General features: G+C 37.3%; 2 protein-coding genes across 6 annotated transcripts in view; both read right to left on the bottom strand.

The window, feature by feature from the left end:
- Positions 1–13,800, bottom strand: part of LOC129445969 (histone-lysine N-methyltransferase SETMAR-like) — a 125,069-nt gene that overhangs the window by 92,600 nt on the left and 18,669 nt on the right. The window lies entirely within an intron of this gene.
- LOC129425400 (uncharacterized) overlaps positions 1–13,800 on the bottom strand; it is a 29,689-nt gene that overhangs the window by 12,026 nt on the left and 3,863 nt on the right. Inside the window, exons 3-16 of one of the 4 annotated variants that reach the window (XM_073859601.1) lie at positions 9,090–9,288; positions 8,837–8,939; positions 8,468–8,661; positions 6,377–6,463; positions 6,180–6,266; positions 5,984–6,070; positions 5,787–5,873; positions 5,590–5,676; positions 5,405–5,479; positions 5,224–5,307; positions 3,152–3,205; positions 2,851–3,062; positions 2,488–2,647; positions 1,616–1,745 (exon numbers count right to left, since the gene is read on the bottom strand). In XM_073859601.1, the coding sequence (XP_073715702.1) occupies positions 1,618–1,745; positions 2,488–2,647; positions 2,851–3,062; positions 3,152–3,205; positions 5,224–5,307; positions 5,405–5,479; positions 5,590–5,676; positions 5,787–5,873; positions 5,984–6,070; positions 6,180–6,266; positions 6,377–6,463; positions 8,468–8,661; positions 8,837–8,939; positions 9,090–9,282 (1,638 nt within the window). In that variant the 5' untranslated portion in view covers positions 9,283–9,288 and the 3' untranslated portion in view covers positions 1,616–1,617. Of the gene's footprint in view, positions 1–1,615; positions 1,746–2,487; positions 2,648–2,850; positions 3,063–3,151; positions 3,206–5,223; positions 5,308–5,404; positions 5,480–5,589; positions 5,677–5,786; positions 5,874–5,983; positions 6,071–6,179; positions 6,267–6,376; positions 6,464–8,467; positions 8,662–8,836; positions 8,940–9,089; positions 9,740–13,800 lie in introns of those variants that run through there. The other 3 variants (XM_073859603.1, XM_073859602.1, XM_073859604.1) reach the window with 3 other exon arrangements.

Genomic DNA, 13,800 nt, shown 5'->3' with positions numbered 1-13,800 from the left:
ACCGCTGATATCATGTCACCTCTGAAACAAAAGACGATGAAAGCAGTAATGATTTCACCTAAAAATGCCACATGTTTGTAAAAATATATAGCTCCTTTCTTCCTATTGTTCTTGTGGAGGCACAAATCCAATATTAAGCAAAAACGTTTTCAGACATCTACTGGGCCCTGAATGATCTAGTTAAATAAAAGGGAAATTTAAGTCTAAATACAAAAAATTCCCTTGTTCATTAAAATGCACTTTATTCATTTTATAGCATTTTTATGTTTGTACAGTAGGCCATATTTAACAATGAAACGTAAACATCAGGGTGCATCTAAAGAAAACGTAGATAAATAGATATGCATATTGTTATACACCAGTTCTCAAATCTGATTGGCTAAGAGCCTTTCCCAGTCATGGAATATTCTACTACTATCATCACATTAACCACTTCACCGTTTGCATCATTCAATCACCTATTGGTCATTTTAGAATAAGCAAAGGAGGCTTCTTTAAGGGCGGAGTCCATGATGTTTGAAAGCCAATGTTGATATTTGAAATCACCTAAACAAACACGCCCCTACCCCAGTAGAATCTGGACCTTCTGTTGATAGACCCGCCCCACACATACGCAACCCGGCAAAGATGTCGGTTAGTAGACACACTCCTTACTGCTGATTGGCTATAAGTGTGTTTTGGTAGTCGGCCCGTCTCCTTTTCCAAAGCGTTTTTCAAACATCGTGGACTCCGCCTTTAAACACTTGAGCCATACGTTCACATCACATAACTGTGACTGGAGAAAGCTGCCACCAGAGCGGATGGTCACACATCCATAGGCTCAAAAGTTGTTTTTAAACACTTTCTGTGTGTCTCAATAAGTTCCCTAGCTCATGAATCAGTCTGTGAGTCCAAATCGGAAGTGAAGTATATATTATTTAAAATGTTTTTATAAAATTGTGTCTATTATAAAGTATATCCCATAGAATCAGCTATGTTTGGCTCTCTTAAGGTGTTTTCCCTCCTAGGACTTCTTCCTCCTGACTAAAAAGTCAAGTTTAAACTGCTGAAGATTTTCAGTTTGATTTTAATTGCCTTAAATGCATTTCAATAAATATAATTTTAAAGCACTTCTTCATGTCTATTTTTAAGTACACTTGAAGCAAACTTCAGCTATTAGAGATCCTTTCTCTTTCTAAATATTTTAAATAAATATTTCATTTAAATAAATGTAATATTATCACCCTACCTTATGTCTGCCTGTCTCGGATTTAAAGTAGGCAAATTTATTGTGACGTAACTGATCAAAAATTACTGTCATTTTTACTCATTCTTAAAATATTGATCTGCAATGAACAACACTAGTTTTAAATTGTCTATAAGTTGTCAAATGGCCATGGAATAAGAAGGATATTCAACAGTCTGCCATGCATTAAACAATTTTAAATGCACTTCGCAACTCACATCTTGCATTTAAAATCCTTAAATGAATGACAAGCCATTGATTATCCCTTATATATAACAAAGCAGCATCTGACAAAAAGATAAAAACACTGAAGCATCAGACTTTGTGAAAAAAAAAACATTTGTATCTTTTGCTACAGCTGTTGAGATGTAGTTTCATTGATTGGCTCACCTTTAACGCTCCGGTCTTTGCCTCCTCCGCCCTCCAAGTCTATCTTGGCTAAGCCTGAGCCAGTTTTGGATTGCCGTTTCAATCTCTGCCTCTGTGATGTGTGGCAGGGCACCATTCTTAGAAACCGACACTACAAGAGAAATTATGAAGGAAAAAACAAACACTATCAGTACAGGGAAGTACCAATTGTACCAACACTAATCCACATATCAGCTAAAATAATAATATGTGGTGGTGCAAGTCACTAAATACTAACATTACACCTGATATAATATACACAATACATTCTAACCGTTTACCTTCCATTCAAAAATATCACACATCACTCTCCCTTAAACTTGTAACCCTAAGCCTAGACTGACAGTAAAAAAAGAGTCTTGATGAGGTTTTGCTCATTAATGTAGAAAATAAGGTAATGTGAAATACAGTCAGTCAGGTGCAAAATGTAGTGCCATCACAAGTTAAATGGGTTATCATCTCATATTTAAACATCAAATGTCAAGAGATTCCAGAGAGCCATACGAACATAACATCTTGACTGAACACAAGTGAGAGAAGACACAGCTAATCGCTAAAATGATAGCAAAAGACTTAAAGCTGCTTACTAATGTAATGAATCTTTGTACTTTGACTGGATGTGTTTTAGGTGCGCTGTTATGGTTATAGTGTGCATCCACCACAGGAGTTAAACTTTCTGTCCAGTGCATAACTTACCGGTAGTTTGAGTCTTGCATTTTGTGCAGATAGATGCACGTTGTATAAAACATTTATGTTTCATAAAGGTTTTTTGTTTTTCAGACCAATGCAATAATTAAAATGAAAAAATGACAAACAAGTACATCCTTACTTACTGCTGAGCTAGTTAAACTTACACTGTAGAATTTCATGCACTGGTCGCGACTTGATGCCAGTCTTCTGTCCTCTCCCGCACCAATTTAACTGGGTGGCAAGTTCTGGAGAAAATACTTTCCTGCACACTCGCCACACTGTTTTTTTAACAGAGTTCCCCCCAGTTATGGACAGCTTTGCAATCTGTAATGAAAAACAGAATTAAAGCAAATGTTACTACAGACAATCAAAATGCTATTTTCTGTCACATGTCTATTTCGTTTGGAACACCTAAGTTCAACCCTCCTGCTTAGATTTGTGCAGGCCTACACAAACAATTGACTCAACTAATCAACTCCCCATTTTGATGTTTTAGATTTTCATGTTTGATGTATTAGAAGACATACCACATGTTTCTTAAAATCAATATCTTGCCGAAGTTTCTCATCAAAGCGGTTCAGCTCTTCCAAAGTGGAAATGGGAAGTAAGTGGTCATAGTCACTGCTTTGGGGTTGTTGATTTTGAGCCCTGTTTTGACAGAGTGACTGTACAGTTGCAGTTAAATGGTCCACCTTGAGGTGAAGTTCCCCAAGTTGCTCCAGGACAAGCCTTTCAACCGCTGTTAGAAATACAGTAAAATTTATTTTTTACACTTATCTTTAAAAGAGGAGGTTATCAACATCAAGGAGAAGATGTGACCAAACATACCAGTGCAATTAGTTGGGATGAGTTGGTGGGTATTAGGAAGGCGGTGTCTTGATTCTAGGATAAGAAGGATGTTTCAAATGTGTCACATGTAGTTAACATTCAGTGCAGTATGTAAAGGTAGCTAATTTTCTTATTAATATATAGACCCCTTCACGGTTCGTCACAGGCGGTTCCCACTACGCATGTCGGGGTCAGAAAAGTCATTACAGCAGATTGAGTTGCGTATTATTCGGTATCGTCAAAAATGCCTACTTGCGTTGTGGGCTTTGAAAATCGCACCAGGTCTGCCGTTAGGTTTTTCGAGATTCCTGCAGAATCTCAAAAACAAAAAATACAACATCTGTGGCTGCAGGCAATTAAACGTGCAGACTGGGACAATGCAAAGATCAAAGAGGCTTGTGTGTTGTAGTGCTCACTTCATTTCAGGTAAGTCATCATTTTTCAGCCCTGTTAGATTAAACGAGAAAGCCTAAATGGTATGAACAGTTTGACCCCATGCTGCGCGTGCACCCGATAGTCATTCAATATTTACAAACCTTGAAGGGGTCTATTAAGATACGCTTACCATTGGCAAATCATTACAAGCTGTGTAGTTAAGTCTTTTGCATGCAGTAGATCTAGATGTTGTGAAACTTTTACGCTAAAGGGTGTTCACATTATAATGATAACTATAAAAAATATAGATTTAAAGATCGTTTTATTTTAAAGAGAATGGCGGAGTTCACACAACAACTATAACAATGAAGATACAATGAACAATATCTTTGAGATCACTTTGAGCATTTTTTCCAACTGATGAAAGATAAACCATTGACAGCCAATCAAATCTATTTGAACTTCAAGTGAATGCAGATTTGAAATAACAGATGACTCTGTGGAGAAGGTCATTGCTGAGGTCTATAACATAAAATTACCTCAGAAATTCATCACTGTTGTAGTTGCTGTGAAATTGACTATATAAGGCTTTTTATTCTACTACATTGACATATATACTTAAAGAATAGGCTATAGTGAACCAACTACATGCCCCTATATGGTATTAATGTTATAGCTTCATGAAAACATTTGTGGTCTTTTCAACAACATACACAACAAAGCTATAAAGCAATTAAATATTTATGTATTATAATAAATGATTATATACCACAGGGCTGTTGAACACTTTATTCTGATTGGTTAAGAAATGTTCCATGGGTATTGATTATTTCTTCTGTAAACCACACACCTAACTTGTCAAATGTCTTAAAAATAGACACAAGCTCAATGTTTGTTATAAACGTGGTATAAGAGCAATAATTCACTCCAGTCCTATGAATTATTCAAAAATAATGCAAACCTGCAGGAACACTTTACCACCTTGGGCGTGCATTATTTTCTTATAATTCAATGCCCTGTCGTCAATTATTCCTTATAGTTTATAGGTGTTTCCTGCTTTTTTGTTATTATTAATATGAGTGTTATAATTAACATTTCTTAAGTCAAAATAAAAAAATTCAAAGCACTGACAGTTTTTGTCAGAGCCTGTGTCTTTGACATTAATTTTCATTTTACACCAGACATATTGGTTTGAAATATTGGTTATCGGTCTACTCGACCTGCAATACTCGATATCGACATCGGCCCTGAAAAACACATATCTGTCAACCTCTAGTAGCTTACACACCATTTATAGTGATGAATGCGGAGGGCCACAGAGCAGGAAGTAAAACAACAATACCAGTCACAACTAAAACAAGGATTTTAAAGACAATATAAGACAAGAAGATACTGAGTTATCTCTATCTGTAACTAAAACAACTCATAATGCACGGTTATCACAAGAGTATATTGTCAATAGATCTTACGCAACATATGGTATGCATAATGCATATTGGCCTCTAACGAAAGCTAATTATTTTAGTTTGTAAAGTGTTAAATATGGATATTTCTCTTACAAAATCACATCAGTAGAATCAAAAGGCGTTTATTTCCCCCCCAGAACAGTTTGGACTATTTTGGCCACCATCAAAAACTTTATCATACAGCATTGGTTAAAAATAAAACAATATAATAGGATAATTAATCTTGCTTACGCTCAGAAAAGTCCAGCCCTGCATCGGACAATGGAGTTGGATGCCGTGCCTCCACCTCGCCTGGCCTCCTTCTAACTGTTGTTACTTGGAATTTTAAAAATCATTACTTTATGTTATTATTTTTAAATGAACCCAACATAATCTATGAACTCTGCACAAGAAATTTCTGATAGATGCTTACATTCAGTGTAAGTTGGTCTTTGATGACATTCTGTCTCTGAGCTGGACAATTCTAGACTCAAATTTGATGTCATGCCTTTAAATAAGAAATAATTTATTAATGATAGTCACACATACAACAAATATAATCAGAAATACCTAATTCTGTGTTTTTTACACATTTATATTCAATATCTGTTCTCTTACATTGAGAAGAGTCTATACAGCTAGGTTGCCAGGCTGTAACAGGGCTATGGATACTGTTAGAGGATACTGGTCGGGCCTGTGATATCGCTGTTATGAAATTAAAATAACCAAAACATTAGACTATCATGTGTTTGCAACCAGAAGCCCTCTGTACCTTTTTTAAATACAACATATCTTTACTAGGTCATCTCTCTTACGTTGAGAAGAGTCCATGTTATTGGGTTGCCAGACTGAAACAGGCCCATGGTTGGTGTTGGAGGATACAGTTCGAGCCTGTGAAATCACTGTTATGGAATGAAAAGATTACCAAAAATGTAGACTATCATGTTTGTCACCGGAAGCCTTATGTACATTTTTCAGATACACCAAATCTTCACTTTGTCATATCACTTACATTGAGAAGAGTCCATATTACTGGGTTGCCAGATTGGATGTGGGCCATGGTCACTGTTAGAGGACACTGGTCGAGCCTGTGAAATCCCTGTTATGAAATGAAAAGATAACCAAAAATTTAGACTATTATGTCTATCATCTGACGCCTTCTGTAATTTTTCAGATACACCAAAACTTCAATGATTCATCTCACTTACATTGAGAAGAGTCCATGTTACTGGGTTGCCAGAATGGAAGTGGGTCATGGTCACTGTTGGAGGACACTGGTCGAGCCTGTGAAATCACTGTTATGAAATGAAAAGATAACCAAAAATTTAGACTATTATGTCTGTCATCTGACACCTTCTGTAATTTTTTCAGATACACCAAATCTTCACTGATTTATCTCACTTACATTGAGAAGAGCCCATGTTACTGGGTTGCCAGAATGGAAGTGGGTCATGGTCACTGTTGGAGGACACTGGCCGAGCCTGTGAAATCGCTGTTATGAAATGAAAAGATTACACAAAGACAAAGCAAGCATATCTGACCCTATAGGTATTTTGAGAATTTTTCAGATGAAATGAAGAGGTCAGATGCAAAACCCTCTAATTAGCTTTGCAGTTTGTCCGTACCCCGGGGTATGTGTTTGTTCTAAACTTATCTTTAAGGAATTAAGGAGTATTTCACACTTTTAATTTAGAGGCTGTAATTGTAATTAACCCAGGATTATGAAACCCTGTTCAAAAGCTTTTGCAGGGTAAACCCAGAATTGCGGTGAAACAAAGCGGTGTTAGAATGTTATACTTAGCAAGAGACAGCAGAAACTGAAGAGCACAACACCATATCACGATTTGTGCAATGAAAACACCTGAATGCGAGTAAAAAGACATTAAGGAGGCTTTAAACAGCCCATAAATGTTTTTTTGCTGCGACCTGTCCTGTGACTCATGTGGAAGCGTGAGGCAATGGTCATTTTTATTCATCTTGCAGGCCTTACTTACAAGACTTAGAGCAGGGTTCCTCCAGTCTTACCCTGGAGGGCTGGAGCACTACAGAGTTTAGCTCCAACCCTAATCAAATTACCCACCTGTGATTTTCTAGTAATCATGAAGACCATGTTTGCTCAGGTGTGTTTGATTTGATTTGTTTAAATATAAAATATTTTAATGTAAAATATAAAGGTGCATCTTGGCGCCTCTATGTCTCTCGCACATGCAGAGAGCTGTGCTCGAGTCGCATCTATCCAAAGTCAGATCACCAGGTAGTAATCCTGTTTATGTTTGTAAAGTTATATGCATTTCAAGTGAGTTGTACCAAAACCATTCCCCGTGTTTAAACTATGAATCGCGTTTAGCTAGAACGATGTGTTAAAAAAGCACTTCAGAAGGCACCACTGCTTGACATATGCAGCCTGCAACAACACTAAACAAATGCATTGAATTGTAATCATACTACTTAATCAGGATTATGATTTTTCCCATTATCGAGCAGCCTTAACACCAAACCTCAAGCAAGAGACAGAGACACGCATGCACACATTACTCTGAAATTACTGGCTGACCTGCATCACAGTTCGCAGGACCAATTGAAAGGGAGTTTACTATAAAATCCAACTTTGTGTGTATTCTTTTAATGTGTGGAACAGAGCAGCTGAAAAATTCCAGTAGCAAAGCAAGAATTGTTGGCCAATTTGTATTAGTTTGAGTGAATGTTTAAATGGAGCTTGCATATATTTGGTAAGAACCTTTAATGTCCTTTTTACATCTGGTCACTAGAATCTTAAAGTGTAAATGACAGATTGATCAGATAGCTATCCACGATTCGATTTAAGAGAAAGGTGTTAAAAAAGATAAGGTGTAAAAACGCCATTAGACTACTTAAAAGTAGGGTATTTTAAAAAGCTGTAGGCTAATGTTATTTTCTTACAGAAATGCTGATGTTTTGTTTCCAGACATCGAAGCGTGCTAGTGTTTAAACAAAATTTTATGAACAGCAAGCAAATATATATTTAATTAACTAACAATGCTGCTGTTCCATAATAGTAGGGTAATAATAGCTTATAAAAATGTTTAATAAAACATTTTCTGTGTATATCTGTGTAGATCAGTACATTTGTTAAGATATTTGTAAGATAACAGAACATTTATATATTGTATCAATTTAAAGGAACAGTATGTAAGAAATTTATATAAATTAATCATAAAATGGCCCTGATATGTCACTAGACATTTAGAAATAATTTTCATTTCATATACTTATATCACTGACAACAGTGGTCTGGCCAGGATATTGTCATTTAAAAAGTGGAGTTGCAGCCCTCAACTGATGTTTATGTTGTGATTTTGTGTATTGGCCAGCAGTTGTGTGATTGCAGTACCAGTTTTAGTCACAAGTTTTGTTATTGCAATACCAGTTTTAGCCACAATCCTACATACTGTTCCTTTAAATGTCTAGCAATGTTGAGTCTTAGATGTGACTTATGTTGACACATTAATAAGCTTACCAGCTCTGACGGTATCTGTGCTCATTGGTCCTTTGACCACAGGTATAAGAGGAGGGGCTGGTAGATTCTTTGGAGGGAAACGATGAACCCTTTTTGGTGTTTTGGGTGGACAAGATTGTGTTGTCAGATGGTCATCTTCCTCTGATGGAAGTGGTGATGTTGATGAGGGAGATGGTGATCTGAGACGTTTTGGTCTAAATTAAACAACAGATTTTTAGTTTTTTAAAGAATGTTATGCAATACAAGCAAATGTGTATATATGACAATATTTCCCTTAAACATAAAGGCACAACATAGTTCCATAGATTTTGTTACACAGTCAAAACTCAATAATACAATGAGGATTTGTTATATATAAAAAGTACTTACTTTCTTCGTTGGCGTGCAATTGTAGGTTCTTGTTCTTTGTCTGTGTTTAGGTCTGATGTCACACACGACCTTTCCCATTTTTCTTGTATTTTGTCAATTGAATCTGTAAATAACATTTAGCATTTTAACTATTCAAGTATAACATAAACCACATATAAGTAGAGATAGCAGGTAACAATATCAAAACATGTAAATAACAAAGCAACACCAGATGGTGTAGTACTCAACTGCATTTTTCTACTTTTAAAACTACCTGATTCGTAGAGCACACGTGCAGCAAATTGTTTCCAGCCCTTTAACGGGCAAGGAACAACCCTTTTTTGTACACTACGTAGAATGTGGAACTTGTCCCTGAATGGGGGCCACCAGGCAAGGCCATCAGAAAACCACTCCTTTGCCACCGGGCCAGTTTTGTTGTCCTCCTCAAAATGTACTATTAGGTACATATTTACCTAATATCAGAAAATTAACAAAACAAAGTGTACTTGAATTACTGTTTAGTTGGGTAAAATAATACATACTACCTGGTTGTATGATGCATAATGTATTTTATCAGAAAATCTCTCACAATCAATTCATATCACAACACCAGAGTTTAAAGTTGGCAGCTGCCCATCCATCAAATGCAGAAAAAATAGAGGTTAATAACCTAATATCACTCAAGTAAGAATACAAGCAAGGGTCTTGTTAGCTTGTTTGTCCACATATTTGTATATGTAGCTATGTAGCCCATGTTTCAGTTATATTTTGTCAGTTGTTGAATGTATGTAATGTTGAATGCTCATGGATGTTTGTATGCTTTTGCCCACCGTAATTCTGCTTCTTTTGTTTTATTAAACCAAACTGCACATGGATCTGCTACCTTTACCTGCCCTAGTCCACACATTACACCAATGGTCTGCCCACCATCTTTACCACAAGAAAACTGTGTATACAAGTGTGAATATGGTTACGTACTGTATAGCATTGTAGCCTCCAATGGCATAAAAAAATCGTTTTCAGTTTTGCGTTTTAATGCAAAGGGAGTTAGTTAATTACCATTTGAGTCTTAACTGTTATTTATGCTTACACAGTTATTTTAACTTGGCTATAGTTTGACTGCAGGCCTAACTTACTGAAAATGTGAAAGTTGTTAGTGAGATAAAATGTTAACTTTAAACCCTGCATGACACAATAGTGAATTTTTTTATTTTTTTATTTACTGTGCAGGGAAGGAGACGCAGGCAGATTAGAGTAAAAAGCTTTGGTGACAGGAGAGGCTGCAACACAGGGGGTGGACAAAAGGGGAGACAGCTATATAAATAGACAGACACAAAAACATATGGATGGAAAGACAGGGTAACTGACAAACACAGAGACAGAAAGACAGACATAATACATACAACATACACAACTTTATACAATGGTCGAAAGATCAAACAACAGTCTGAGAGATCAGGAGATGAAACAGTTCTGGTTGGATGGAGTTTAAATTGTCAGTTGATATGTATTAGAGGTACAGCAACAAATCGTCTTCCATGAGGTATAAGGAAAACCTTCCCTTCCACCAGTCCAATACTGCAGTGCTGTGTCATATCCAAGAGGCCATCAACTAAATATATGCCAAATGTAGAGGAAGATGTGGGGTACTCAAAAAAGCACTCTTGATGGCCAAATGTAGAGTAGACAAGGTATACCTCTTCTTTCTCCACAATTATATTCCGGATCTTTGCTACCTTACCCTGAATGCAGACATGGCTGTTGGCTTGGTCAAGTTTAAGGGTGTAGAGCTCTGTGTTATACTGGGTGTACTGTTGTGCACAGTGAAACAGTGGTGGTACAGGTCCAGATGCGTGTTCTCTCCTGACACCTAAACGTTCAACTCTCTGCATTTGTACAGACTCTCTCTCCCCAAGCCTCTTAACAACCTGGCAGCAAGGAGATTCTGGTTTTCTGACAAGCCTTTTCAGTTGTTGCATGAAATTTTCAAATTTGAAAGCACTGAAAGAATCCAGATTACCATGTACTTTGACATCTTGGGCAAGGTGTACAAGATTGTGCACATTGTAGGAAAGGTACATGTCACCATACAGCTTTCCAAAGTGCTGAACGAACAACACAAGCACGTTATTTGCATACTCTGTGTATTCCTCAAGCAGTGCCTTGTTTGACAGTATAAACACCCCAACAAACAAAAGTAAGAAGTGCTGGTACACTGAAGTATGCAGGAAGTCTTTAAGGAGAACAGGACCAGTGTAGAGCAGGAACTGGCGGAATTCAGAGGCTTTCCATCTGTCTACCTCTTTCAAAGATCTTGGCCTTCGTGCAAACTCTACTGGTACACATTTTCTGATCTTCAACAGCTTTTCAGATAAGATTTTCACCTGTACACCTGAGAGCCTGCTAGCCAGTGGACCCTTGAGCCACAGGTACAAGAGTCGCCTCATGACACCCAGGCAGACAAGATGCATGTAGTCTAAAGGAAACCCACTGACCATGTTCAAAGATGTGGCAACTAGAGGTGAAGATCCGAGATGATGCCCTTCATCTGCCATTTCTCTAAAGTCTTTGTCAGTGCGAAGGCAGGCATTAGTTTGAGGAAATATCACCCGATTGTTCACATATTCCCCCTCCTGCACACATTTTTCACACCCCGAGTAGCCTGTGTGTCCTTTAACATTCTTCAAAAAAGCTCTGGCTGGAGCATCACAGACCATTGAGCACAGTTTCACCCTCATGGAAAGTCCTTGAAATGTAATTCCTTTCTCCAGTGCAACAACTTCAGCCACAAAATCTTCCAGGTACTCATTGAGTGATGGCTTGCTGGTACCACAGAAAAGCCCGATCACAAATGGCTGATGCTGAGGGAGGTTCTTGATAACTCCAAGAATGGGCCAGAACTGGGTCTGCGAACTTTTAAAAACTGGCAACCCATCTACATTTGCTTGAAGTTCTATGCAAATGCCATTTGCCAAGCAGCACTTATTTGCCTCCAAGGTGGTCTTCATTGACTTCAGGATTCCAAAGTAATAGTATTTCCCACCAGCCTTTTCCTGGACAACAACTGACTCTGACCGTGAAGTCCCAAGCAGTGTTCTTGCATCAGCTGGCAATGATGAATGATGATACCTTAGAATGTTCAATAAACTGTTCAATGCACTGTGTGTTATGTTTTCCTCCAATGCCCAGGTTGCCAATCTACTTTTCAGATGAACCTCCTCTTCTTCAGCAGAACTACTATTATCAGACTCTGAAGAATCTAACTCATCAGAGAACGATAACTCGCATTCCACATGGTCATTATGATGTTCTTCATTTTCAACTGGTAAATTGTCCTCCCTATATCCAACACCAGACTGAATTGAATCCAATTGTTGGTTAACTCTTTTTCTGGATTTTCGCTTCAAGGTCCAGTAGGAGGGTGCATTCGCCATGCTTACAGAGACACACTAAAACAAACTAAAAACAAAACAAAAAAAAAACAAAAAACTTGTTCTTAAGAAACTTTAAGACTTAACTTCACGTACATTTATGCAACCGGCCACAGATGATTTCATCATTCCAGTCTGTCCGTTTGAGGGCTTGCAACCATAAACGGCTATGATTATCTTTCAAATGGTGTCTTCGACGAAGGTATTTTATAAAAATTAAGGCCATCTTTTTTAAGGCATTCCTACTCTGACACTCAACAGCACAAGAAGACATTTTCTAGTAAGTAATCCTGCTTGTTTCACTTGTGTATAATTAGTTTCCACTGTTTTTCTGCCATCACATTGCGTGCACAGCTTGCAGTGACATAACTGTGATGGCTAGTCGCAAAAGGTCTATAGGAGAGTAATATATAGACGGGATCATCATCTGTATTTATTGATCGGTCTGGCTAAACAGATCTCTGAAACAAATACCTTGGTGATATTAAAATGTTTTGGTTTGCTGAAAACAATACGAGGCAGTTTATCATAAGTACCAGTTTATCGCCCAACTCATATGTATATAAATTCTATTAATATAATTAGGGATGCACCGATCCGATATTCTGGATTGGTATTCGGGCCGATCCGGCCTTTTTTGCTGGATCGGATATTAGAATAACAGGACTGATCCAACTCCGATACTGTGTGTTACCTGTGGTGTTTCTGACAAGCGATTAAAAGGACAAAGTATTATAAAGGCACCATAAACGTTTTTATGCACTATAATCAAAGTCATCTTACACTCAATAGCTTCATGTGAAGGAACAAACGCACATTTAAAGATATTAATGTTCACAGAAACACTGTAAGTTAACTTACTTGCAAACTTAGTTAATCCACTGGTGAGAAGCGGACGGATGAAAACGCATCATTCAACACATGCACACACACAAGATAACTGTTACGTTAGGCTTTATTAAATATCTGATTTTATAAAGTCTCAGTAAGCTGTTGGATGGATGCAATTCACTATGTGCTGAGTTAATTCACAGGTGAAGCGGACGGATGAAACGCGTCATTCAACACACGTACAGTCAATAACTTTAGGCTATTTTAAAGATCTTATTTTATAAAGTCTCAGTAAGCTGTTGGATGGATGCAATTCAGTATGTGCTGAGCACACGATGCATCTAATCTCTTTGTGTTTTAATAGTTATGAACGTAACTTTCCATTGCGGAGCGAGGATTCCCATGTGAGGATGCTTCTAATCTAGAGCACCAATGCTGCACCCAGGAAGCACAGTATTGCGCACTCAATATGAGTTAAGCGCATCAATTCTGCACCTTAAATGTGCATAAAAGGTCCGGTTAAGTGCATAATTCCCAAAATAACCATCTGCACACTAAAGCTTTTTTACTGTGACTTTTTGCGCAATTAAGGAAAATATATTTAGCATACTTATTTGATCAAACGTGCCTATTTTATTTTCTCCTAAACACTGCCATGGTTAATAATGACTAAAGTTCTTGTAACTTGTAAATCATTTTAAATGATTGGTTTTTACTTTAAAA

The sequence above is a fragment of the Misgurnus anguillicaudatus genome, chromosome 21 (assembly GCF_027580225.2).
Source record: "Misgurnus anguillicaudatus chromosome 21, ASM2758022v2, whole genome shotgun sequence".
In the NCBI taxonomy this organism is placed as follows: domain Eukaryota; kingdom Metazoa; phylum Chordata; class Actinopteri; order Cypriniformes; family Cobitidae; genus Misgurnus; species Misgurnus anguillicaudatus.
The sequence above is the reverse complement of the archived record's forward strand: the minus strand, read 5'-3'. Positions and strand labels throughout refer to the sequence as shown.